Below are 23,958 nucleotides of genomic sequence, written 5' to 3'. Positions count from 1 at the left end.
CTGTGAATGGGACTTAAAAAATCCAGCTTTGCTTTCAAAAGTGCAAGGGATATCTTAAATTTCTTAATACATACTCTGACTTAAATGCTTTAAAAACAATGTTACTAATTCATCTACTTTACTTTTTATCCCCACCTTCTTGTTTTGTATTATTTTGCTTCTTTTTACTATTGTAAATTTACTTTACACAAGGATCCAGATGTCCCAAGGAGAGGGTACTTCAGAGTATGGGCTCTCTCTGAAAGAAAAAATTCTAGGCATCTCCTTCTCACCACACTTTCACAGTTTCCTTATTCTGGTACTAGATGACTTCCTACAACCTTAGGGTCAGTCTCTGAGAAAGCCTCCAACAACTCAAATCTGTATGCCAAAATACTCTCATTAAATCTAGATTCTAAGATGGTCTTGGAGGGCTATGGTTTGAGACCATTCCATTTCCATGAACTAAAACCTGCGGTCTCTGAGGTGTTCCTTCTGTACTGATATGGAATGCCCACGATACACTCGGGGAGGTGGGCTGCAGAATGATGCCATTCCTGTGAGAACACAACTGTGTGTACTCTCATTTTACAAACACGTTTTGAGCACCTACTATGTGCCAGGCATATAATAGGCATCTGCTGGTTTTAAAAACAATAACCATAAACATGTACTATTTTTTAATACAAAAATAAAGCAACAGTATAAAATCTGTGGTCTTTCACATATATTTTACAGGTATTATTATTCTATCATTGGGAAAACCTCCACTAGAAAATCATAAGCCTGTATCAAACTGAGAAGGATGCAGGAAGAAAGCCATAACCTCGTGAGGGGACTCCCAACAAACTGCTCCAGAATTTAATTCAAGAAATTCACCAGAGTCAGAATTATCTGGAAACACAATACAGGATCCTAACTGGCTCATGAAGCAAGTCCCTAGAAAATAACTGATTAATCCATCTGTCACCTGGGATTTTCCTTGTCTATGCTTCTTTGCCACTCCTTTCATTATGTAAACTAAGGTGAAAATTAGCTGTTCTTGCTTTAATTTTTTTTTTTTTTTTTTTGCTAACCTCACTCCCCATTCTTGCTTTCTAATGGCAACTTTTTGGGTCACAAATGAAAACTTTTCTGGATGCATAAAAGAGGGCATTTGGAAGACCGAGAACATTTTTGTTTGTGTTCTAAGGAAAAACAAAATCCTTTCTACAGTGAAAAGTTCTTCAACTGAATGTCAACTCTGCTTCCTGTACTTCTGTTATTTATAGAACACCAACTTCATCAGGACTTTAGGCTGAACCTAGAATCCCGTCATAACTGGGAATACTTGCCAAAGCATTACTCGGGTATCTGAAATTTAAGAAAGATGAATTAATTTGGTCATCAGACCTCAGTAAGAATGTGGATGTGTGGATGCCACCTTAAAGTTATTCATGAAGTGGATAATTAATTTTTAAATAAGCTCCCCTATAATTCTGAAGGAGGTGGTATGTAAGAACCACATATGAAAAAACTGGTTTAATCTAAGGACAATGTTAGCTATCTACTTAAGGATTATCATTGTAGAAAAAGGTTTGGTTCCACTAGTCTCTCTCAATCTTATCACCTAAAAGCACCGCTTTGCTACAGCCCATTTTATAGTGTGTTGTATCATCCCTGGCTATTTATGAAATGCAGGTAAACTTCAGATTAGATTTCAGAAATCTGATTTTTAATAAATATTTTCTTTCCAAGGAAAAACTGAGGAGCTTTGAGCAGATATATATTTGGGGGTAAGAGGGTAATTTTTTTCCTACAAAACAGAGAAAAGTACTTAAGTATACCACTGAACTCTTGGAAAAGATAAAAAATCAAACTAAAATGTATTTATTTTGCTTTCCTGTCTACTCACTTTCTTCATGGCAAAAATTCTGTCTTGTGAAATGTTACTGGAATTACTACTCCACTTTACTGTTTAAAAATACCTCCCTACCCTTTACCCAAATAAGTCCCATTTACTAGACCTTTCAACTACCTGCAGGGCTGCAAACATCATCATTTCTTCTTCTGTGCATTCAATTTCTTCCAGGAGAATGGCCCATTTGGCCTGCTCATAAAGCTGATTGATTCTGATTGCATCATACTGCAGCAAGAGAAATAGTTCTTTTGTAATATATAACCTTTACCATTGAAAAATTTCAAACTCTGAATATTCAATTGACAAGAGAAATTTAATACTTTTTTCCTGGGATTTTAATTTACAAGCAAGAATTTTTATTTACAATAAAATATTATTAGAAGGATACCTATGGGGTCACAGATGCCTATATATGCCCACATCTAATTTTCCATTAAAAATGACATTAAAATATGACAGAATAATTGATTGTACAGTATTAAAAGTAGATTCTGTATGTTATTTTTCAGGGAAATAACCACTAGACATTACAGCTTTAACATAAGAAATCTAATAAAGTAAGGCAGAACTACCGATTATTTTTCAGTGTTGTTACTGCAACTTGCCATACTAACATGTAATCAGAAAGCAAATTATTTTGGGGAACATTTTGTTCACTGTGGAGAAGCATACCCAGATAAGTGGCAAGTCCTTGGAAACGGCAGTTATTTTAAGTATGCAAAATACAGGGCAAATATACTTGTGGAAAATGTTTACTTATATGTTATTCAATTATCCATTTAACTATATAAATAAAAGTCAATAGTAATGCCTTAAGAAAACTGCAGATTGAGTATCCCTTATCCAGAATGCTTGAGACCTTCTGTTTTGAATTCAGAATTTTTATAGATGTGGGACTATTCCATTATACCAGTTGAATGTCTCTAACATAAAAATCCAAAATAAGCACATCCTTTCAGCATCATGTCAGCCCTCAAAAGTTTTAGCTTTTGGAGCATTCTACATTTTCAAATTAGGAATGCTCAACATGTATTTCAGAATGTTGACAAAATGTATCTCCATTCTCCTCACAAATGTAACTATTTCCAAAGTAGCTTTGGCTTTACTAAAAGTAGATATGATGTGGCCTGAAAATGAATTAAAATTATTTTCTATAATTTTATTATAGAGATTTTACTGTTGTATAAAGAATTACTTAAGCATATAATAAAAGAATGTAAACATAACATTAAAATCTAGACCATACTCTAAACATGAAAAGGATGAGAGGGTAGCCAAGAGAGGTTTTTTCCCCCAGGCTGAAAGAGAAGTAAAAGATTCAAACCTCTGTGCCAAGTGTTTTCTACGGGGGAAAAAAGCTCCAGATATTTATGGCAAAGTTAAATCTTACCAGAAAAGTGAAGTACTATGGTAGCAGAGATAATACCAATCATAGTAAAGACAAATAACAGTGTTTGTCTGTTACAGAGGAAAAAAATGTAGACCTAAGAAAAATTTGGCTGGGCATGGTGTCTCAGGCCGGTAATCCCAGCACTTTGGGAGGCTGAGGCAGGAGGATGGCTTCAGCCCAGGAGTTTTAAGACCAGCTTGGGTGAAAAAGTGAGACTGTCTCTACAGAAAATAAGAAAGCCAGGTGTGGCTGGGTGAGCCTGTAGTCTCAGCTACTTGGGAGGCTGACGTGGGAGAATGGCTTGAGTCCAGGACTTTGAGGTTGCAGTGAGCCATGATCACACCACTGCATTCCAGCCTGGGGGATAGAGTGAGACCTTGTCTCAAGAAAAAAACGTTTTTCTGAAGCAACATCTTTTGGCACGTAATTAGTAATCTAAAAGTAATTGAAAAGGTAACCTTTCTGAAACTTTTATTTAAATATAGTTGAAGAGAGGTCTTAAATTTTAAAAATGAACTTTGCCAATTCTTTTTTTTGTTTGTTTGAGATGGAGTCTTGCCCTGTTGCCCAGGCTGGAGTGCAGTGGTGCGATCTCGGCTCACTGCAAGCTCCGCCTTCCAGGTTCAAGTGATTCTCCTGCCTCAGCCTCCCAAGTAGCTGGCATTACCAGTGTGCGCCACCATGCCTGGCTAATTTTTGTATTTTTAGTAGAGATGGGGTTTCACCATGTTGGTCAGGCTGGTCTTGAATTCCTGACCATGTGATCCACCCACCTTAGGTTCTCAAAGTGCTGAGATTACAGGCGTGAGCCACTGCACCTGGCCTAAACTTTGACAATTCTATAGTACCAAACCAGTACCTTTAAAATACAAATCATGACACTATAAGAGCTTAGAGATAAAAAAGATAAAACCAAATCAACCAAAAGTTTCATTATCTTAATAACAACAATAAAAAGGTTTAGTTATGCTTCCAACCTACTAAAATAGACTTATTTAAAATACAAATACCTTTGCCTAAAAGTTTGGGTTTTTAATAATTATTCAAGATTTCCTATATACAAATAATTCCTTATTCCACCGACTTCCAAAAACAAACATCCATGTGAACAAAACAAATAAATAGGAAAAAAAAAAAAAAGATCCCTTTAAACCCTTGGTACCTTTGGATTCAAATCAAAAAAGCTGTAATACTTGAATCGGAGCAGCAAGGCCTCATTTTCCTTCACATCTTGTTCCATGAGAGATCTTGAGGAATCAAGCCATCTGGACAAATTAAGAACAGTGGAACAAAACAACACAGAATTAAGACAATATTTCTACCTCTAGTTGGATAAAGAAATTCAATTTTATCTATATCTTAAAACTTACCCTTGGTTGATTTTTGCTTTATCAAGAAGAGCTTGAGGCTTGAACATTTTTGCCAAGATTTCTGGTGATGTGATTGGTTGACTGACAGCAAGTATACCAGGATTGCCTTCTGACAAAGCACTGTCACCAAACCAAGCAGAAGTTGGTGACAAGGGGCTTCCATCATGAGCATCATAAGTGGGGGTCATTGTTTTACTATACAGTCCTGGGCTTGAATATATACTTCCTAATAAGTAACATGAAGAACAGGTAGTAAGTATGCAGTACAGAATCTTTTCAATAATAACATACACTATGATATAAAGCACATTGCGAAACAAAAGTTTTATTCTGAAAGGAAAGCTTAGTATATTATTTTACCTGTTATAAGAACATGTGTAATTAATTCTCCTTGTATAACATTAAAACATGTAATAACAAAGCCTTAAGAATACAATTAAGTTGGCAGAAATTCTGGGGAAAAAAAAATCAGTTCAAGAGAATTAGAAAATAAGGATATAGCTGAAGCAGACAGACCAACAGTTTTTGTCTTTAAATTGTGGCAAGGCTCACCTTTCAGAGGGCCAATGTAAAGAACATCAGTGCCTATAGGAAAGGAAAGAAAGGAATTCAGAAGGTAAAGGAAAGGCAACAACAGAGGACAGAAACAAAAGAATGAAAAGAAAATGAGAAAAAGAAAAAACAGATTTTCCCTAATTGTGAATCATAAACTGAAGTACACATTTCAAGTGGATATCAGAGTAAACAACCTTAGAAGCTGCAACCTAAGTAAAACAGGGTTTTCTTTGTTCAATTTAAAAGAATGAAGTCCTGCTCTAGTCAAGTATATAGTGACAAATATGTCTACTTTTACCACCATTTGAAATCCACATAATTTGAAGGTAACACAATAGAACTGAATTAATTCATATAGATTAAGAATAATTTTATAGTAATGTCTTCTCAGTGAATAAACAGGTTTCAACAAATTTACAAATATGTTTTTAATTTTTAAGTTCTGGGGTACAACAAATAAAGTATTAATGCAAAAGGGTAGATAAAAGTTTGCCCTAGAAAGAGTCTAAACAGAGATATATTTAATAGTCAAATCCCAAAAGGAAGGGCTATTGCCTTATTTATCTTCTGATTTCTTGGTATTAGGGCTAGACATCTAGTAGAGGCTACATAAATAACAATTTGTTACGTTAGTCAACAGATGGTATGTGCTCCTTTATTTAAACTTCAAAAATTAAGGAGATGAATTTAAGGCATTTAAAAATGTTCAGAATGACATTAAGTACAAGCAGCCCCCCCAAGTCCTAGCTCTGTTAAATTATATTTTGTCCTGAAGTCATAATTTTTCAAAAGAAAATGTGTAATGGGTATAACACTGTTAATGTAAAGAAAATGGCTTTTCCATTCCCTAAATTTAGGGTTAAGCTTAGGAATCCATCTACTTTCCTGCTATTTTTAACTCTTCTCCCCATACAATGATAGAAACACTGCCTGTGAAAAAGTGACGCTAACGCTAGAGATTTTACGTAGCTGTCATGACCTAGTCTAGGAAGCAAAGGCAACGTTAAAAAAAAAAGTTTTTACTGAAAATATGCAATCTCTTGCTGGACACAGGATATTTGATTTGATGTTCCTGACATGTGTTCTTCCAATGTTAGTACTAAAAAAACTTGTAAAATCTAGGCCAGGTGTGGTGGCTCACGCCTGTAATCTCAGCACTTTGGGAGGCTGAGGCAAGTGAATCACTTGAGGCCGGGAATTCGAGACCAGCTTGGCCAACATGGTGAAACCCTGTCTCTACTAAAAATACAAAAATTAGCCGGGAGTGGTGGCGCTCGCTATTAGGTAGGTGAAGGCTGCAGTGAGCCAAGATTGTGCCAATGCACTCCAGTCTAGCAACAAAGCAAGACTCTACCTCAAACAAACAAACAAACAAACAAAACCCTCTAAAATCCGAACACTGTTAATCCTAAAACACAAAGCAAAGTTGTGAACTCTTTATCAGCATTTAAAGAACACTGGGATCGTTAGTCCTGGGGCTTTAAAAGCTAGATCCTTAAACTAGACAGGTATTTTTCAAACTTAAAATTGTGTGACACCTCTTGAAAGGACTAATTGGGCACCCCACACTTATTAAATGGGCTGAACACATTACTACAACTCAGTTGGGCAAAGGGTATTTCTGCTACAGAGTGTGCATGTAGATAAAGTGTGAAAAAACATTAACTTCTAGGCAAAGTCTTGTTTCTTTCAAAGATCTATTAAATGAATCTGTTTATGAAGAATGTCAGAATACTGAAAATGTGCACCTAGTGTGATTATAATTCCTATCCAAAACTGAGTCAAGTTAGAATGGACAATTTGCTTTATAAAGTTTCTAATATAGAAAAGATACTCCCCCTAAGTCACTGCTATGGTTTGGATCAGTGTCCCTGCCCAAATCGCATGTCTAATTGTAATCCCCAATGTTGGAGGAGGGGCCTGGTGGGAGGTGACTGAATCACAGGGGTGGAGTTCTCATAATGGTTTTGCACCATCCTCCCTTGGTACTGTATAGTGAGTGACTTCTCACGAGATCTGGTTGTTTAAAAGTGTGTGGCACCTCCCCGCTCCCACCCCTACCTCCTGCTCCAGCCACGTGAAGTGCTGGCTCCTCCTCCGCCTTCTGCTGTAAGTTTCCTGAGACCTCCCCAGGAGCTGATGCCACCATGCTTCCTGGACAGCCTGCAGAACTACGAGCCAATTAAACCTCTTTTCTCCTAAGTTACCAAGTCTCAGGCATTTCCTTATAGCAATTCGAGAACGAACAAATACAATCACACATTTAATAGAATCAGCCACCCACCCAAGTCTCCCTTTCAACTTCCTATAGTTTGTATCTTCTTCAATTCATACTTAATCACTTCATTGTTCTTATTTGTTCTGTAGGCACTATGTGATAATAACTCACTGAGTGTTCACAACAACTCTATTATTCTCACTTCAGAGGAGGAAACTGAGGCAAAGCAAGGTTAAATAACTTGTCCAAGGTCAAGAGCAAGTAAGCTGCAGCCAAGCTATAAATCAGCCAGTCTCGGCAGGCACGGTGGCTCAAGCCTGTAATCCCAGTACTTTGGGAGGACGAGGTGGGCGGACTGCCTGAGGTCAGAAGTTCGAGACCAGCCTGGCCAACGTGGTGAAATCCCGCCTCTGCTAAAAATACAAAAAATTAGCTGGGCGTGGTGGCAGCATGCCTGTAATCCCAGCTACTTGGGAGGCTTAGGCAGGAGAATCGCTTCAACCTGGGAGGCGGAGGTTGCAGTGAGAGATTGCACCATTGCACTCCAGCCTGTGTGACAAGAGCAAAACTCCGTCTCTAAAAAACCAAACAAAAAAACCCCAGCCAGTCTGGCTGTAGGGCTACACACTGCCTCCATGTACTATAACTTATGTAAGCCATTGCCAATTGGTGTGTACCTATTTTTTAAAATTCTGTTACTGTAAGGTGGCTCATGCCTGTAATCCCAGCACTTTGGGAGGCCAAGGCGGGCAGCTCCCCTGAGGTCAGGAGTTCAAGACCAGCCTGGCCAACATGGTGAAACTCTGTCTCTACTAAAAATATAAAAAATAAGCTGGGTGTGGTGGTGCATGCCTATAGTCCCAGCTACTTGGGAGGCTGAGGCAGGAGAATCGCTTGAACCCAGGAGGTGGAGGCTGCAGTGAGCAGAGATTGTGCTACTGCACTTCAGCCTGGGTGACAGAATGAGACTGTTTCGAAAAATAAAAATAAAAAAAATAAAATTCTGGCCAGGTGCGGTGGCTCACGCCTGTAATACCTGCACTTTGGGAGGCCAACGTGGGTGGATCACCTGAGGTTAGGAGTTCGAGACCAGCCTAGCCAACATGGTGAAACCCCGTCTCTACTAAAAATACAAAAATTAGCCAGGCATGGTGGCATGCCCCTATAGTTCCAGCTACTCAGGAGGCTGAGGGAGGAGAATCGCTTGAACCCGGGAAGCGGAGGTTGCAGTGAGCCAAGATCACGCCACTACACTCCAGCCTGGGTAACAGGGCGAGACTTAGTCTCAAAAAAAAAAAAAAAAAAAAAAATCTGTTACTAATGTCATTATTGTAAACCAATGCTTCAATAAACATTTTTGTAGTTATTTCCCAATCTAGCAGCACTGCTGGGTCAGAGGGTATGGGTATTTTAAATTCCTTAGTAGTGGTTCAGAGACAATCCCAACTAAGTTGTTTTCTTGAATGTCTAGTTTAAAATACATCTGAGGCAGAAAACTAGTAAAGAGTAAGATAAAGTAGCAGATTTAGCAACAAAATATGAGCTTACTAAACAACATGGAAAGATAACTTAAAAACTCTGAGGAGGAGAAATAAAGAGTTCAAAAAGCACTACAGTCTGAGTCCACCTACTGTAGATATTTAAAACCCGATATAATCAAACAACTCCTAAATATTGCTATATTTTAACCCCGTAAAATTTACCTATTATAAATTATATATTTTTAAAAAAGAGTACTAAAGTAATACATTTTACAAAATTTTCACCAAAATACCTATCTTATAACCATATTTTATTAAAAGGATTCTTATGGTATTATTTTTATATTTTTGGAGAAAATTTTCCCAAGCAAGAGTAAACCTAGAACTATAAAGTAAATGGCTAACAGACATAAGACCACATAAAAATGTAAAACAATATGGGTTAAAAAAAAAAAAAAAGGCCACAAACAAAATACCCGTATATAAAGGGAAGTAACACATTAAAATTTTATTATCACTAGAAGCAAAAAACATAAATAAAAAATCTATCATTTGAAAATTAATAGAATAGAAATGGCTAATAAACATATAAATTATTCAACTACCCTAGTATTTATCAGGGAAACGCAAAATAACTGAGATACTACTTGTCAAACTGGCAAAAATACAGATTTACAACATTCAATATTGAGCAGAATATGGGAAATGGGGCATTTTCATGTACTAGATTTACAACATTCAATATTGAGCAGAATATGGGAAATGGGGCATTTTCATGTACTGCTGATGGAAGTATATAAATCACAGAAACATTCTGGGGAGAGACAGAGAGAGAGACAGAGTGTGTGTGATATAGTGTATAAATATATATGTATCTACACATACATGTATTTTTTTAGAGATAGGGTCTCGCTCTGTTGCCCAGGCTGGACTGCAGCAGTGTGAGCACCCAGGTTGAACTCCTGGGCTCAGGAGATCCTCCTGTCTCAGCTTCCCAAGTAGCTAGGACTACAGGTGCACACCACAACGTCCAGCTCTGGGATATATGTGACAGAAAAATTAGATACCACCTACGTAGAAAAACAGGTAAATATAGTTTTTCTATACGTAAAACTCTGAAGTCATTTATAAGAACTCGGGAGACTTCCGGCCGGGCGCGGTGGCTCACGCCTGTAATCCCAGCACTTTGGGAGGCCGAGGCGGGCGGATCACGAGGTCAGGAGATCGAGACCATCCTGGCTAACATGGTGAAACTCTGTCTCTACTAAAAATACAAAAAATTAGCCGGGTGTGGTGGCGGGCACCTGTAGTCCCAGCTACTAGGGAGGCTGAGGCAGGACAATGGCGTGAATCCAGGAGGCAAAAACAAACAAACAAAAAAACAAAACAAAACAAAACAAAAAACAAAACTAGGGAGACTTCTCTGCTTCGACACAAATCACCAAAACATTGATCACCAAAAATCAAATTGCAGAGCACAAAATATATATTAGGATCTCATTTATGTTATTAAAATAAGACTAGATAAGCAAATTTTATACCCACATGTGCATATAAACACACAGAAAGGGTACTGTCAAGTTGGACTCCAAACTTACAACCTCGTTACATGCAGTAATCAAGAAATGGCTCCCTCTTGAGAAGGAGTAGCCAGGGAATAAGTTTAAAAGGAACTCACGTTTAATACATTTTTTATATTACTTGAGTTTATGATAGACTGTATTAATGTATAAATTTTGTAATTAAAAATATGAGGTCCATCAGCATGTATCATCAAGTGAGAAAACACAATGTGTGTATAATACAGTCCCACTTTTGTTAGGAAAAAAATGAATATGTAATTCTGTAATATCTGAATATTTACTACAAGCATGTGATACTTTTGTACTTAAAGAATAGTTTTAAAAAATGTTTTGAGGCTAGGTGCAGTGGCTCACACCTGTAATCCCAGCACTTTTTTTTTTGAGATAGAGTCTCACTCTGTTGCCCAGGCTGGAGTGCAATGGTGCGATCTTGGCTCACTGCAACCTCCGCCTCCCAGGTTCAAGTGATTCTCCTGCCTCAGCCTCCCAAGTAGCTATCCCAGCACTTTTGAGAGACCAAGGCAGGAGGATTGCTTGAGACCAGCCTGGGCAACATGGCAAAACCTCATCTCTACAAAAAATACAAAAATTAGCTGGCCATGCTGGTATCTATGCCTGTAGTCCTAGCTACTTGGGAGGCGGAGGGAGGAGGATCACTTGAGCCCAGAAGTCTGAGACCAGCCTGGGTAACACAGCAAGACCCCGTCCCTTAAAAAAAAAAAAGAAAGAAAAAATTTAGCAAACATTCTTATTAGAATTCATAAAATAAACATTATGGCCAGGCATGGTAGCTCACGCCCATAATCTAGCACTTTGGGAGGCTGAGGTGAAAGGATTACTCGAGGCCAGAAGTTGATGACCAGCCTGGGCAACACAGGGAGACCCTGTCTCTTAAAAAAAAAAAAAACAGAATTGGTTACTTAATGGTTAGAAGCATGAGCATTGGAGCCTGGATGTGAATTCTAGTTCTACTCCTTATTAGCTTTGTGACCTTGGGAAAATTACTTAACCCTTGTGGAATTATTTCCTCAGAAGTAAAATGAAGACATCACCAAAACTGCTGGTATTCTGTGGCGATCAAGTGAAAGATTATGTATTCAATAATACTTATAACTTATTTACTATGTAATTGTTGACCATGGAGGAGGAAAAACCTGACATTATATACGTTTATTTCTATGTGGCTAAATTTTCTCCTAGAATATAAATTCATATGTTTATTCTGTTTATATCAGCAATATACACTACTCTCCAACCATTAAAAATCAGAGACAACCAAGAGGAAGAAAACAAACCATAAGGCTTATTTGTGATTTTGGTTTGCAACCCACTTTCCTACCAAACAAAAGTATTTTTAAAATATGGATTAGTATTCATATTAGATGTGACTTATAAAAGGAAAAGTATTAGTGGGTTGCTCAATCTAAATTACTATGTTTTAATCAAGGCAGCCCAGCTTAAGAATTTAGTGAAAAGACTGATGCTAACTCAATCATGATTATTCATTAGCTTAAGTTATATACTAACCAGCTTTCCTACATTTTGTTATTATCACCAAGCTGAAGGGAAGAGAAGCAAAAATTAGTAAGTTCTGGAACTATTACAAAATTATCCAATGCTTCCAATTCTACCAGTAGCTTCTTGTCTTTTTGTTTTGTAAGATCTAAGCTGATAATTTTATTTTTCATACTCACAGAGTTTGCTTCTAGCCATTTCTGTATGATGTAAAAATTTTAAGATTTCCTGCTTCCCGGACCAGCATACTCTCAAGAATTTCTATGCATACTGGTCTTCACCCATGGTTTCCGGGCAACAAAACCTCCTCAGCTTCCCAAATTCTAACTCTCTAAGAGTTATCACTTCTAATATTGATATGGGATGATTCTGATTGCCACTACTCATGTAGAGTACAGTATAAGGATTTGTTAGAGAATTTAAATTTTAACTTTTTTTTTCTTTAAGGTAAACAAGGCTATAAAAATTAAGTAAAAGCTAGGTTGTGCCATCTCTGGCCACTGACATATTTGCTAAAATTATGGGTCTGTGTGTATTTGTGAGGGATAGAAGGGGGAAGGAGACGGGTGTGTGCACAGTGCAATGGTGAAAGCTCTAGCTTGGAAGTGGGATGAGCCTGGGCTTACAGCTCAGCTCTACCAGTTACCAGGGATTAGCTCCCAGGCAAGTGATTTAGCTACTCTTGAGTTTCTCTTCTCATGCTACCAATTTTTCAGAATTGTTCAATTAATTAATATATTTAACTGTGTGGATTAAATATATTACAAGAAGTTGCTCAATAAATGTGGTTGTCAGTAATAGCAATGTTTTAATAAAAACATTGGTTTTCTTTCTGAAAAGGATCTCTTACAAATAAAGAGGCCACAAATGTCCCTTAGGATATTCAAAGCTGTCCGAAGGTCAAGCCTCTGAAAAGAAAGAACTGAGGAATGGTACACGGACCAGAAATAAAAGCAGCTGCAGTCTGGGTGAAAAGGGAACTGGGTGAAAAAGAACAAGGGAGCCCAAGATTGGGGAGGGTAAGAATTGGTAAGGATGCTCTTCTTGGGCACAAGCTAGCCAAAAATTGGGCAGCACAGGAACAGCCCAGTGATGCACTGACAAAGGTGCAAGTTAGTACAGTCATGCATCTACTAACAATGGGGATAAGTTCTGAGAAATGCGTCGTTAGGGGATTTCACTGTTGTATGAACATCATAGAGTGTACTCATACAGGCCTAGATGGTATAGCCTACTACACACCTAGGCTATATGGATGGTATAGTCTATTGCTCCCAGGCTACAAACCTGTACAGCATGTTACTGTACTGAATGCTGCAGGCAATTGTAACACAATGGTAAGTATCTGTATCTGTGTATCTAAACATCTCTAAACATAGAAAAGGTAGAGTGAAAATACAGGGCCAGGTGCGGTGGCTCACGCCTGCAATCCCAACACTTTGGGAGGCCAAGGCGGGTGGATCACTTGAGGCCAGGAGTTCAAGACCAGTCTGGCCAACATGGTGAAACTCCATTTCTACTAAAAATACAAAAATCAGCCGAGTGTGGTGGCGTGCGCCTATAGTCTCAGCTACTGAGGAGGCCGAGGCAGGAGAATTGCCTGTTATCTTGGCTGCAGACAGCTGAGATTGCGCCACTGCACTCCAGTCTGGGTGACAGAGTGAGACTGTGTCTCAAAAAAAAAAAAAAAAAAAAAAAAAAAAAAAAAAAAGGCTGGGCAGAGTGGCTCACGCCTGTAATCCCAGCACTTTGGGAGGCCAAGGTGGGTGGATCGATCATGAGGTCAGGAGTTTGAGACCAGCCTGACCAACATGGTGAAACCCCATCTCTACTAAAAATACAAAAAATTAGCTGGGTGTGGTGGTGCACGCCTGTAATCTCAGCTACTCAGGAGGCTGAGGCAGGAGAATCGCTTGAACCCAGGAGGTGGAGGTTGCAGTGAGCCGAGATCACCGCCACTGCACTCTGGCCTGGGCAACAGAGCGAGACTCCGTCTGAAAAAAAAAAAAGAAAAGACAGTATTTTAATCTTATGGGACTACCGTCATACATGTGAGATAGCCCCTTCATGCAGTGAGCTCACATTAGCAAGGAAGAAAACACAGTCTAAAATACCTAACAGAAAAGTCTGCTGACTTATGACAGAAGGATGCCTAATTCAGATTTGAAAAGTAATGAAAGGGTATCCAAGAAAGCTCCTCAAAGGAGCAAAACCTTTAAGGTAAAAAGGTAGGAAGGCCAGGAAACCAGAATATGCAGAGAGAAGTCTGTTGTGTTTTGTTTTTTTTTTTTTTGAGACAGAGTTGTCACCCAGGTTGGCTCACTGCAACCTCTGCCTTCTGGGTTCAAGCAATTCTCCTGCCTCAGCCTCCCAAGTAGCTGAGATTACAGGTGCCCGTCACCACGCCCAGCTAATTTTTGTATTTTTAGTCAAGATGGGGTTTCACCACGTTGGCCAGGCTGGTCTCAAATACCTGACCTCAGGTGATCTGCCTGCCTTGGCCTCCCAAAGTGCTGGGATTACAGGCGTGAGCCATAGTGCCTGGCCTGGTGCTGTTTTTTTTTGTTTGTTTTTGTTTTTTTTTGAGATGGAGTTTTGCTCTTCTTGTCCAAGTTGGAGTGCAGTGTCACGATCTCAGCTCACTGCAACCCCCACCTCTTGGGTTCAGGTGATTCTCCTGCCTCACCCTCCCGAGTAGATGGGACTACAGGCGCGTGCCACCACGCCCAGCTAATTTTTTTTTTTGGTATTTTTAGTACAGACAGGGTTTCACTGTTAGCCAGGATGGTCTCGCTCTCTGACCTCGTGATCCGCCTGCCTTGGCTTCCCAAAGTGCCGGGATTACAGGCATGAGCCACCGCGCCCGGCCTTAAGTAAGGTTTTAAGGAATAATGCATTAACTAAATAGTGGTGGTTTTCATGACCTAAATACTAAAAAATTTCCAATTTCTGCCTGAGTCCAATTATGATACTATTCCTTTTTGACTCTCTGAACAAGAGAACTGGGCTTCCTCTTTATTGATTCAACTATTAACACCTGACATGATGATTTGCACATGAGAGAAACTGACACTGGATAGTGATTTCAGGACAGAGAAAAATGCTGAGGGAGAGTTTTTGTTTTTTTGAGATGGAGTCTCGCTCTGTTGCCCAGGCTGGAGTGCAGTGGCACGATCTTGGCTCACTGCAACTCCGCCTCCCGGGTTCAAGCGATTCTTCTGCCTCAGCCTCCCGAGTAGCTGGGACTACAGGCGTGTGCCACCACGCCTGGCTGATTGAAGATTTTGTTTTTTAACCTGACCACTCTTCCTGACCTACATGATCCATTTACCCACCACCAGAAAGACAAAGGTACACAGTCCACAGTTCTTACTTTGAGTCCATTGCTTGGTAAAAGTCTTACCTGATCCAGGAGTGATAAGAGGCCCCTCTAATTCAAGTGCCTCATCTTCAGACTGGTCGTCTAGCTTCTTCTTTTTTTTCTTTGTTGGATCTCTGGGTTTCTTTAAGAGAGAAAGTTCTTCGGGGTGTCTGATATCTGTTAATAAAATAGATTGTTTTACTAGAACAAAGGAAAATTTAAACATTTTACACTTAGTAAATCTATTGTTTCAAGATAAGAATTTGTAACTTCCTTCTGTATGTCTGTTTGAGTTGTGTCAGGCATTGATGTCATGCAAAACACTGATTATGACACTTAAAAAAAACTACCCAAAGCATTCTTAATTCATAACTATATAATAAATGTAATGACCTCAAAGATAACAATCTACTAGGGTATGGAAAGAAAGTATTAGAAGCCCTTATTTATATATTTATTTTTTATCTAAAACTGGAAGAAAAGTTGAGATTTATATTATATGTCCTTCACTCATTCTGTATGTCATAAGGTACACATAATAAATGAAGTAAATGTAATGATACTTTTAAATCATTACCAAATCCTTTTTTTTTTTTTTTTTTTTGAGACGGAGTTTCACTCTTGTTGCCCAGGCTGGAGTGCAAGGGAGCGATCTCGGTTCACTGCAACCTCCACCTCCCAGGTTCAAGCGATTCTCCTGCCTCAGCCTCCTGAGCAGCTGGGGTTACAGGCATGTGCTATCACGCCTGGCTAATTTTGTACTTTTAGTAGAGAGAGGGTTTCTCCATGTTGATCAGGCTGGTCTCGAACTCCTGAGCTCAGGTGATCTGCCCACCTCAGCCTCTCAAGTGCTGGGATTACAGGCGTGATCCACCATGCCCAGCCCCAAATCTCCAATTTTAATTGATTCAAATATTCTGCCCTGTATCAAATGGCTACAAGTTTCTGATCTATTTTCATTTGAGAAGTCTGATAACAAGGAAAATGGTTAAATGAAAATAACAAAATTAAAAACGACCCAAGTAAACACACACACACACATATAATATATACTGCACACCATGTTCACAAATTCCAAGACTCAATTTTGTTAAGAAGTCAATTCTCCTCAAATTAAGCTAAAGATTTAATGAGATGCCAGTCAAAATTCCAATTTGCTTTTCTGTAGAAGTTGACAGATTGTAAAATTTATATGAAAATGAGAACAATCCTAGAATAGTCAAAGACATTCTTAAAAAGAACAAAATTGGACGACTTACACTAACTGATTTTAAGACATCATAAAGCTGTATCAATCAAGACACTGCACTTACTGGCTAAATGATAAGACGTACAGATGAATGAAACAGAAGAGGGCCCCAAAAACAGACCTACATACGGGTGATCAGAATTTTTTGACAAAGGTATCAAGGCAATTCAAAGAGAAAGAAAAATCTTTTCAACAAAGTGCTGAACAATGATTCATATATGTGTGTGTGTATATATATATATATATATATATATGACCATTAACCCTTATAACAATAGCAAAAATTAATTCTAAATGACCACTGCTCTGAATGTAACAGGCAAAATAATGAAACTAGAAGAAAGCATAAGATGACAAAGATTTCTTAGGACACACAAAAAAAGGAACCACAAAAAATTGCCCTTTATTTAAAACAAAACAAAACAAAACAAAAAAACCCGACGTACCTACTCTTTAAGACACTGTTGAGAAAACAAAAAGGCAAGCATATAGTGGGACAACATATTTGCAGCACACATATCTGACAAAAGACTTGTATTCTGAATATATAAAGAGCCCAAACTCAAGAAGACAAATGAACTAAAGATCTGGACAATCACTTCATCAAAGAAATATGACCAAGCAGCACATGAAAAGATACTTGACATTATCAGTCATCAGGGAAATACAAATTAAAACCAAAATGAGATAGCAGTATCCATACATCAGAGAGGCCAGCATTAAAAAGACGTACTACTCAGTGTCAGTGAGGATGTGAAGAGGAACTTGAACTCTCATAAGTAGCTGGTGGGACTATTAAATGAGACAATTTTTTGAAAACAGCTCGGCAATTCTGTATAAACATACATGTACCACACAACTCAAGACATTCTACCCCTAGTTATTTACCCAAGAAGATGAAAAGCACATTTGTAATAACTTGATTCATAAAAGCCAAAACTGAAAATAACCCAGATGGATAAACAAAAATGTGATATTTGCAAACCAATGGTATACTCCTTAGACAATGGAACACAACTCACCAATCAGTAAAAAGAAACAAACTATTGACACATGCAATAAAATGAATGACTCTCAAATTTATTATATTAAGTGGAAGATGAATTAGAAAAGAGTATATGTCATTCCATTCATAAAATTCCAGAAAATGCCAACAAATCCATAGTAACAGAAAGCAGATCAATTTGCTGGTAGCTGAAGTTTGACAGGTGACAGAAATATTCTGAATCTTGATTGTGGTGGTTTCAGAGGTATAAATATCTGTCACAACTCAAATTTCACACTTTAAACGGATACAGTTTATTGTGTATCTATTATACTATACTACAATAAAGTTAATTAAAAAACAGTGTAAAACGATGAAGAACCCAAAAATTAACAATAAAAAAGAAAAGCTGCAGAAAGGAGAAGCAATAGGTCTATAGTCATGTGTCACTTAAGGATGGGGATGTGTTCTGAGAAATGTGTCCTTAGGCAATTTCATTTTATTTTTTTGTAGAGATGGGGTCTTGTCACAATGCCCAGGCTAGTCTCCAAACTCCTCGGCCTCCCTGATGGGATTATAGGCGTGAGCCACTGTACTTATTTTTATAATTTATTTAAAAAATAAAGTAATTGCACTATGATGTTACAAAAGCTCCATCATCACAAGGAGACAGAAAATTTTCAACTCCATTATAATCTTATCACTGGATATGTGGTTCATCGTTGACCAAAATATTGTTATGCTGCATGTGACTGTGTATCACAATGTCTGGCAGCACTACACTATATGCCAGAGTATGAAGAGAATAGACAACACAATTCATATCACTGCAAAACTTGTAAAGCTATAGATTGCTAATTACTAAATCAAAATTTTACATGTGGCAGTTTACAGCTTTAGGAGCCAATGACATCCACTAGATTCAACCCAATATTATAAATTCAGAAAGCTTTTTGTTTGTAGGGGACCTGAAACTAGGATCCTACCATGCTGCTACAGAGTTGATGAGGCACAATTTAAGGTGGAAGCACACAGCCAAACTATCTAGATTCAAATCCTAGTTCCACTATTTATTAGCTGTGTGACTCTGGGCAAGCTACTCGGCCTGTCGGTGTCTGAGTTTCCTCATCTAAAATGAGAATAGTGCCTCAGGAGGTAGTTGCATTAATTAAATGATACATAACAAATGCTTTGTAAGTATTTGTGTCTTAATGTTTTTCCTCTAATTATAAAACGGCTAACAACAGAGACCTGGCACGGTGGCTCACGCCTGTAATCCCAGCACTTTGGGAGGCCAAAGTGGGAGAACTGCTTGAGCTCAGGAGTTCAAGACCAGCCTGGGCAACCTAGGAAGACCTTTCCTCTACCAACAAATTTTTTTTTTTTTTTTTAATTAGCCAGGCATAGTGGTGCACACCTAGAGTCCCAGCTACTCAGGAGGCTGAGGTGGGAAGACTGCCTGAGCCTGGAGGCTGCAGTGAGCCGTGACTGGGCTACTGCTCTCCAGCCTGGGTGACAAAGCAAAACTATCTCCAAAACAAAACACACACACACACACCATGGTAGAAATTTGGAAGTTACCCCCCCTAAAAAAAAATATAAATAACTGAATCATTTAAAATGTGTTCTTTCAGTACCATAAGACAGGGCAAAAAATAAAATGTGTTCATAAAAGATGAAATATGACTAGTAAATCATTTTAACCACTGCATAATATTCTATGTAAATAAATCATAATTTAATAATTCTTCTAATACTGAGCCCATTATAAATAATATTCAATAATTCTACAAACATCTATCTCCACCTTTTTCCATATTTTATTTCAGAATTCACTAGAGTAGAATTACTGGATTAAAGGTTATAATAATTTTAAGGCAAAGATGGAACAAGATGGATATATGTTCTTGTTTTATGTCTTTGATTAGTAGTAACGTACATCTTCTCATGTGTTTTTAGTAATTTATATATATTTTCTTCCTTTTCTCATTTTTCGGTAAAATTTCTTCAAATCAAAGTTAATTTGCATGTAAAAATTAACATGGTAGCAATTGCTGCACACCACACTGGACTTCCTTCTTTTTTTAAAAAAAATTTTTATATAAACATTGTCCATGTTTAAATAAAAAGTCCAAATAAATTACTGTAATAAGTATATGGGTTTTGGTCAGGTTTTCTGTTGGTTATTTGAATGCTACTCTTAGAAATACCCGGCCAGGCACGACGGCTCACACCTGTAATCCCAGCACTTTGGGAGGCCGAGACGGGTGGATCACCTGTGGTCAGCAGTTTGAAACCAGCCTGGCCAACACGGTGAAACCCTGTCTCTACTAAAAATACAAAATTAGCTGGGCATGGTGGCACATGCCTGTAATCCCAGCTACTCGGGAGGTTGAGGCAGGGGAATCACTTGAACCCAAGAGGTGGAGGTTGCAGTGAGCTGAGATCATGCCATTGCACTCCAGCCTGGACAACGAGAGTGCAACTCTGTCTCAAAAAAAAGAAAGAAACACTCTGGGACATAACTAGGTTTTTATTTTGTCCTATATTTTACAGGCTATTTTCTGATCGATTTCTGAAACCTGAAAATGGAATTAACAGAAGAACTATCCTGAACGAATATGTGACCACAGAGTAGGTGAATATAACTGCTCTTTAATTATTAATAAATTTGGGGTAAGTACATCTAGTAAAGAGCAGAAATCATGTTAACAAGTAAATACTTGCTCCTTAAATTCTGCCACTTTCTTGAAAGCATCTAGGCATATCTGATTTTTTTAAAAAACATACTACAGCATTTTTCAGCTAAAGTTACACAATTACAAATCAAATATTTTCTTCATTCTTGTATATTTAAGATATAAAGTTAACCCACTTGTCCTTAAATGTAATTTTTGGGGTTTCATGGATTAGCAATAATTACTATAATTAGGTAGGTTCAGAAACTCAGAAGTGATTTCAAGTATATCCTTTGAACCTAAGATTTATCTAATACAACTGCATCATTACTTCCTAGAGTTATTTTTAAAGGAGTAAGATTTAACATGTGAAGAGATCTAATGGTTTATGAATTCTACTTTTAATTCACAACATACCCTCAGCTTTAAATGCCACTGGGGCCATACTGGGATAAAATAAAGGCATTAGAAAATTCCAAGCCTCTGAATAAGCAGTTGTCTACACTGCTTCAACATTAAGTGGAGGCAGGATGGTGGTGGTAATCTCTCTCTTCACCCATTCATTTCTCCAAAGTAAATCAAGTACTAGTATGTGGTGAAAAATCTAAAAAGTATTGAAGGATAAGTAACAAATCCTTATATAACAAATCTCATGCCTGAGATATGATATGCTTCTAACAAAGTCGCCACAGGCACTATTTAGTGGGAGACAGTAAGGCAAGCATTATATTTCAATAAGTTCTCCCAAATGTTTCTGGCATATCCCCCAGGTTTGAGAGTCACGGTACTACATGATTCAAATGTATTTTTGTTCCCAGGTCATTTTCTGTCTGGCTCACAAACCAGGTAGTATTAAATGTATATTAATATGCATATTTACATTAGTAAAAGAATATTATTAAGTAGCTTTTCTGTCTGTCTTAAGTAGATAAAGCAGTTCTTAACTAGATGGGCCCATGAGAATTGCTTGTAAAATCAATAATAATAATATTAAAAATACATGCCGGGACCATATCCCCAGATTTTTGCAGTAGCTCAGGGCTCCAGCACCTTGTTTTATAGAAGTTCTGTAGGCAATTCTGATTCCAGATTTTTTTTTTTTTTTTTTTTGAGATGGAGTCTTGCTCTGTCGCCCAGGCTGGAGTGCAGTGACGCAATCTCAGCTCACTGCAACCTCTGCCTCCCGGGTTCAAGCGATTCCCCTGCCTCAGCCTCCGGAGTAGCTGGGATTGCGGGTGCCTGCCACCACACCCAGCTAAGTTTTTGTATTTTTAGTAGAGACAGGGTTTCACTGTATTAGCCAGGATGGTCTTGATCTCCTGACCTAGTGATCTGCCCGCCTCAGCCTCCCAAAGTGCTGGGATTACAGGTGTGAGCCAATGCACCTAGCTTCCAGCTTCTTGATAATCACTAGCTTAGGGAAGGGAGAGAATGAAGGGTAGCAAGAATGACTTCTTATTTTTCTAATGGTAAGTAGTTCCATATTGGAACTTGGTAGCCAATGGCTGCATATGAAGTGTGAAAAAGTGGTTTTCATTTCATTACAACAATAACAAAGTAAACCTAACTCTCCACATTAAGATACTGATTATTTCATTGACATGAGGATTTAGGACTTATTGATTTACTGTATGCCTTGTATCAAGAAGTAATTAATAGATTTAGAAATCTGTTTAAGATTTCTAAATGTGTAAGAGTGGGGCTGGAGAAGGGCATAAGTAATTAAACAAGATTTATACCAAAATAAAACATACCCAGAGGACTGTGAGACATGAAAACTTTAAAATGGCCATACCAAAATCCTATACTAATTTATGCTCAATTTTACATTTCAATAAGGATAAGCTAGCATTTATGAGGCACTACACAAAGCAATGCTCCAGAACCTCTATAACAGAATATATAGCAATGATCTTTTAAGACAGGGGCTCACTGTCACCCAGGCTGGAATGAAGTAGTGTTAGTGTGATCACAGCTCACTGCAGCCTTGACTTCCTGGGCTCAGGTAATCCTCCTGCCTCAGCCTCCCAAAATACTGGGAATGCAGGCCTGAGCCACTACACCCAGCGATAGCAATGAAATTTAATGTTCATTATAATTATCATGTTATTAAACAGAAGACGAATCTAGTCTAATCTACACAGGCTATATAAATACTATACATATAAAAAAGCATGAGGGTGAGGAATTGAGAAACTGAGGTAAAGAAGGGTTCTCAGGGAAGATAAAGCGTTTCTGATTAAAAAAGTATATTGAATATGTGCATTTATTTTCACTCCTTTTCAAAATCACGTAAAACATAAAGAAAACACAAACCTATAAGGGCCCCCAAAATGGAAGAAAATATCGGATAAGAAATCTCAGAAAAGTTTTGGGAGGCAGAAGTCAGATGGAACAGTAACTTTGTAAACTGGAGAAATATAAAAACCAAGGTGTTTGTAGAACGAGGTACCAATGGGAAACACCCTGATTCACTGTTCTAATCATCAAACTGAGGCACAGAAAACAGATAGACGACCTGAAAAAATTTAGTCTGCCCCAACATCCCTTTCCTGTTCCATTACTGAATTAAACTCAGGTAACCTACTCCACAAACACATACCCTTTAGGATCCTTTACAAACGAACCTGAATAGCCCTAGGGAAAAAGATCTTTGAGATACTGATGTTTGAAAAGGCTTGCTCAATATGTCTAAATACCTTACAGAGGGATGATGAGCTAAGCTCCATCCAATACAGAGCTTCCTATTAGGTACTGATACTGTCCCAGGCCGGGCACAGTGGCTCACGCCTGTAATCCTAGCACTTTGGGAGCCAAGGCGGGTGGATCATGAGGTCAGGAGATGGAGACCATCCTGACTAACATGGTGAAACCCCGTCTCTACTAAAAATACAAAAAAAAAAAAAAAAAAATTAGCTGGGCGTGGTGGTGGGCGCCTGTAGTCCCAGCTACTTGGGAGGCTGAGGCAGGAGAATGGCTTGAACCCGGGAGGCGGAGCTTGCAGTGAGCAGAGATCGCGCCACTGCACTCCAGCCTAGGCGACAGAGCAAGACTCTGTCTCAAAAAAAAAAAAAAAAAAAGTATCCCAGTATTAAACATAAGAACAGCCAGCCAATGATTACTAGACACTTGAGAAAGGCTTCTGTGGTGAGCAGAATACTGAAGGTTTAAGATCCCTACCCACGGTTACACAAATACCCATCTAGGTACTGCTGTGAGGAGTTTTTGCAAATGAATTAAGATTACTTATCAACTGATTTTAGGGAGATTAACCTGGGTTATCTGGGTGAGCCCAATGTAATCATATGAGGCTTTGGGAACAGAAGAGGCAGGCAGAAGAGAGATGAGACAGAAGGAGTGGTCAGATAAATACAGAGAGAAGACCTTGACTTGCTGTTACTGGCTTTGAAGATAGAGGAAGGGGGCCACAAGCAATGTGGAGAGCCTCTAGGAGCTGAGAATGACCTTTGGCAGACAAGGCAGAGGAAACCTTAGTCTTACAATCACAAAGAACCAAATTCTACCAAGCAAAATTCATTCTCAGTGCCTCCAGGAAGGAACGCAGCCCTGCTGACCCTTTAACTTCCGCCACTTAAGAGTCTATAGAGGACACAGGTGAGCCATGTGTACACACCTTTAACCTACAGTGACTATGAGATAAATTCGTGTTGTTTCAGGCTGCTAAATTTATGGT

General features: G+C 38.4%; 1 protein-coding gene across 6 annotated transcripts in view; it reads right to left on the bottom strand.

Annotated features, from left to right (window-relative positions):
* Positions 1 to 23,958, bottom strand: part of FERMT2 (FERM domain containing kindlin 2) — a 95,967-nt gene that overhangs the window by 20,274 nt on the left and 51,735 nt on the right. For 3 of the 6 annotated variants that reach the window (XM_055289338.2, XM_055289337.2, XM_055289339.2), the window contains exons 4-8: positions 15,395 to 15,529; positions 5,192 to 5,224; positions 4,640 to 4,865; positions 4,432 to 4,534; positions 1,997 to 2,104 (exon numbers count right to left, since the gene is read on the bottom strand). In XM_055289338.2, the coding sequence (XP_055145313.1) occupies positions 1,997 to 2,104; positions 4,432 to 4,534; positions 4,640 to 4,865; positions 5,192 to 5,224; positions 15,395 to 15,529 (605 nt within the window). The remainder of the gene's footprint in view (positions 1 to 1,996; positions 2,105 to 4,431; positions 4,535 to 4,639; positions 4,866 to 5,191; positions 5,225 to 15,394; positions 15,530 to 23,958) is intronic. The other 3 variants (XM_055289340.2, XM_063645586.1, XM_055289341.2) reach the window with 1 other exon arrangement.

Source organism: Symphalangus syndactylus, chromosome 8, assembly GCF_028878055.3.
Source record: "Symphalangus syndactylus isolate Jambi chromosome 8, NHGRI_mSymSyn1-v2.1_pri, whole genome shotgun sequence".
NCBI classification, from domain to species: domain Eukaryota; kingdom Metazoa; phylum Chordata; class Mammalia; order Primates; family Hylobatidae; genus Symphalangus; species Symphalangus syndactylus.
This window is presented reverse-complemented; position numbering and strand designations above follow the sequence as displayed.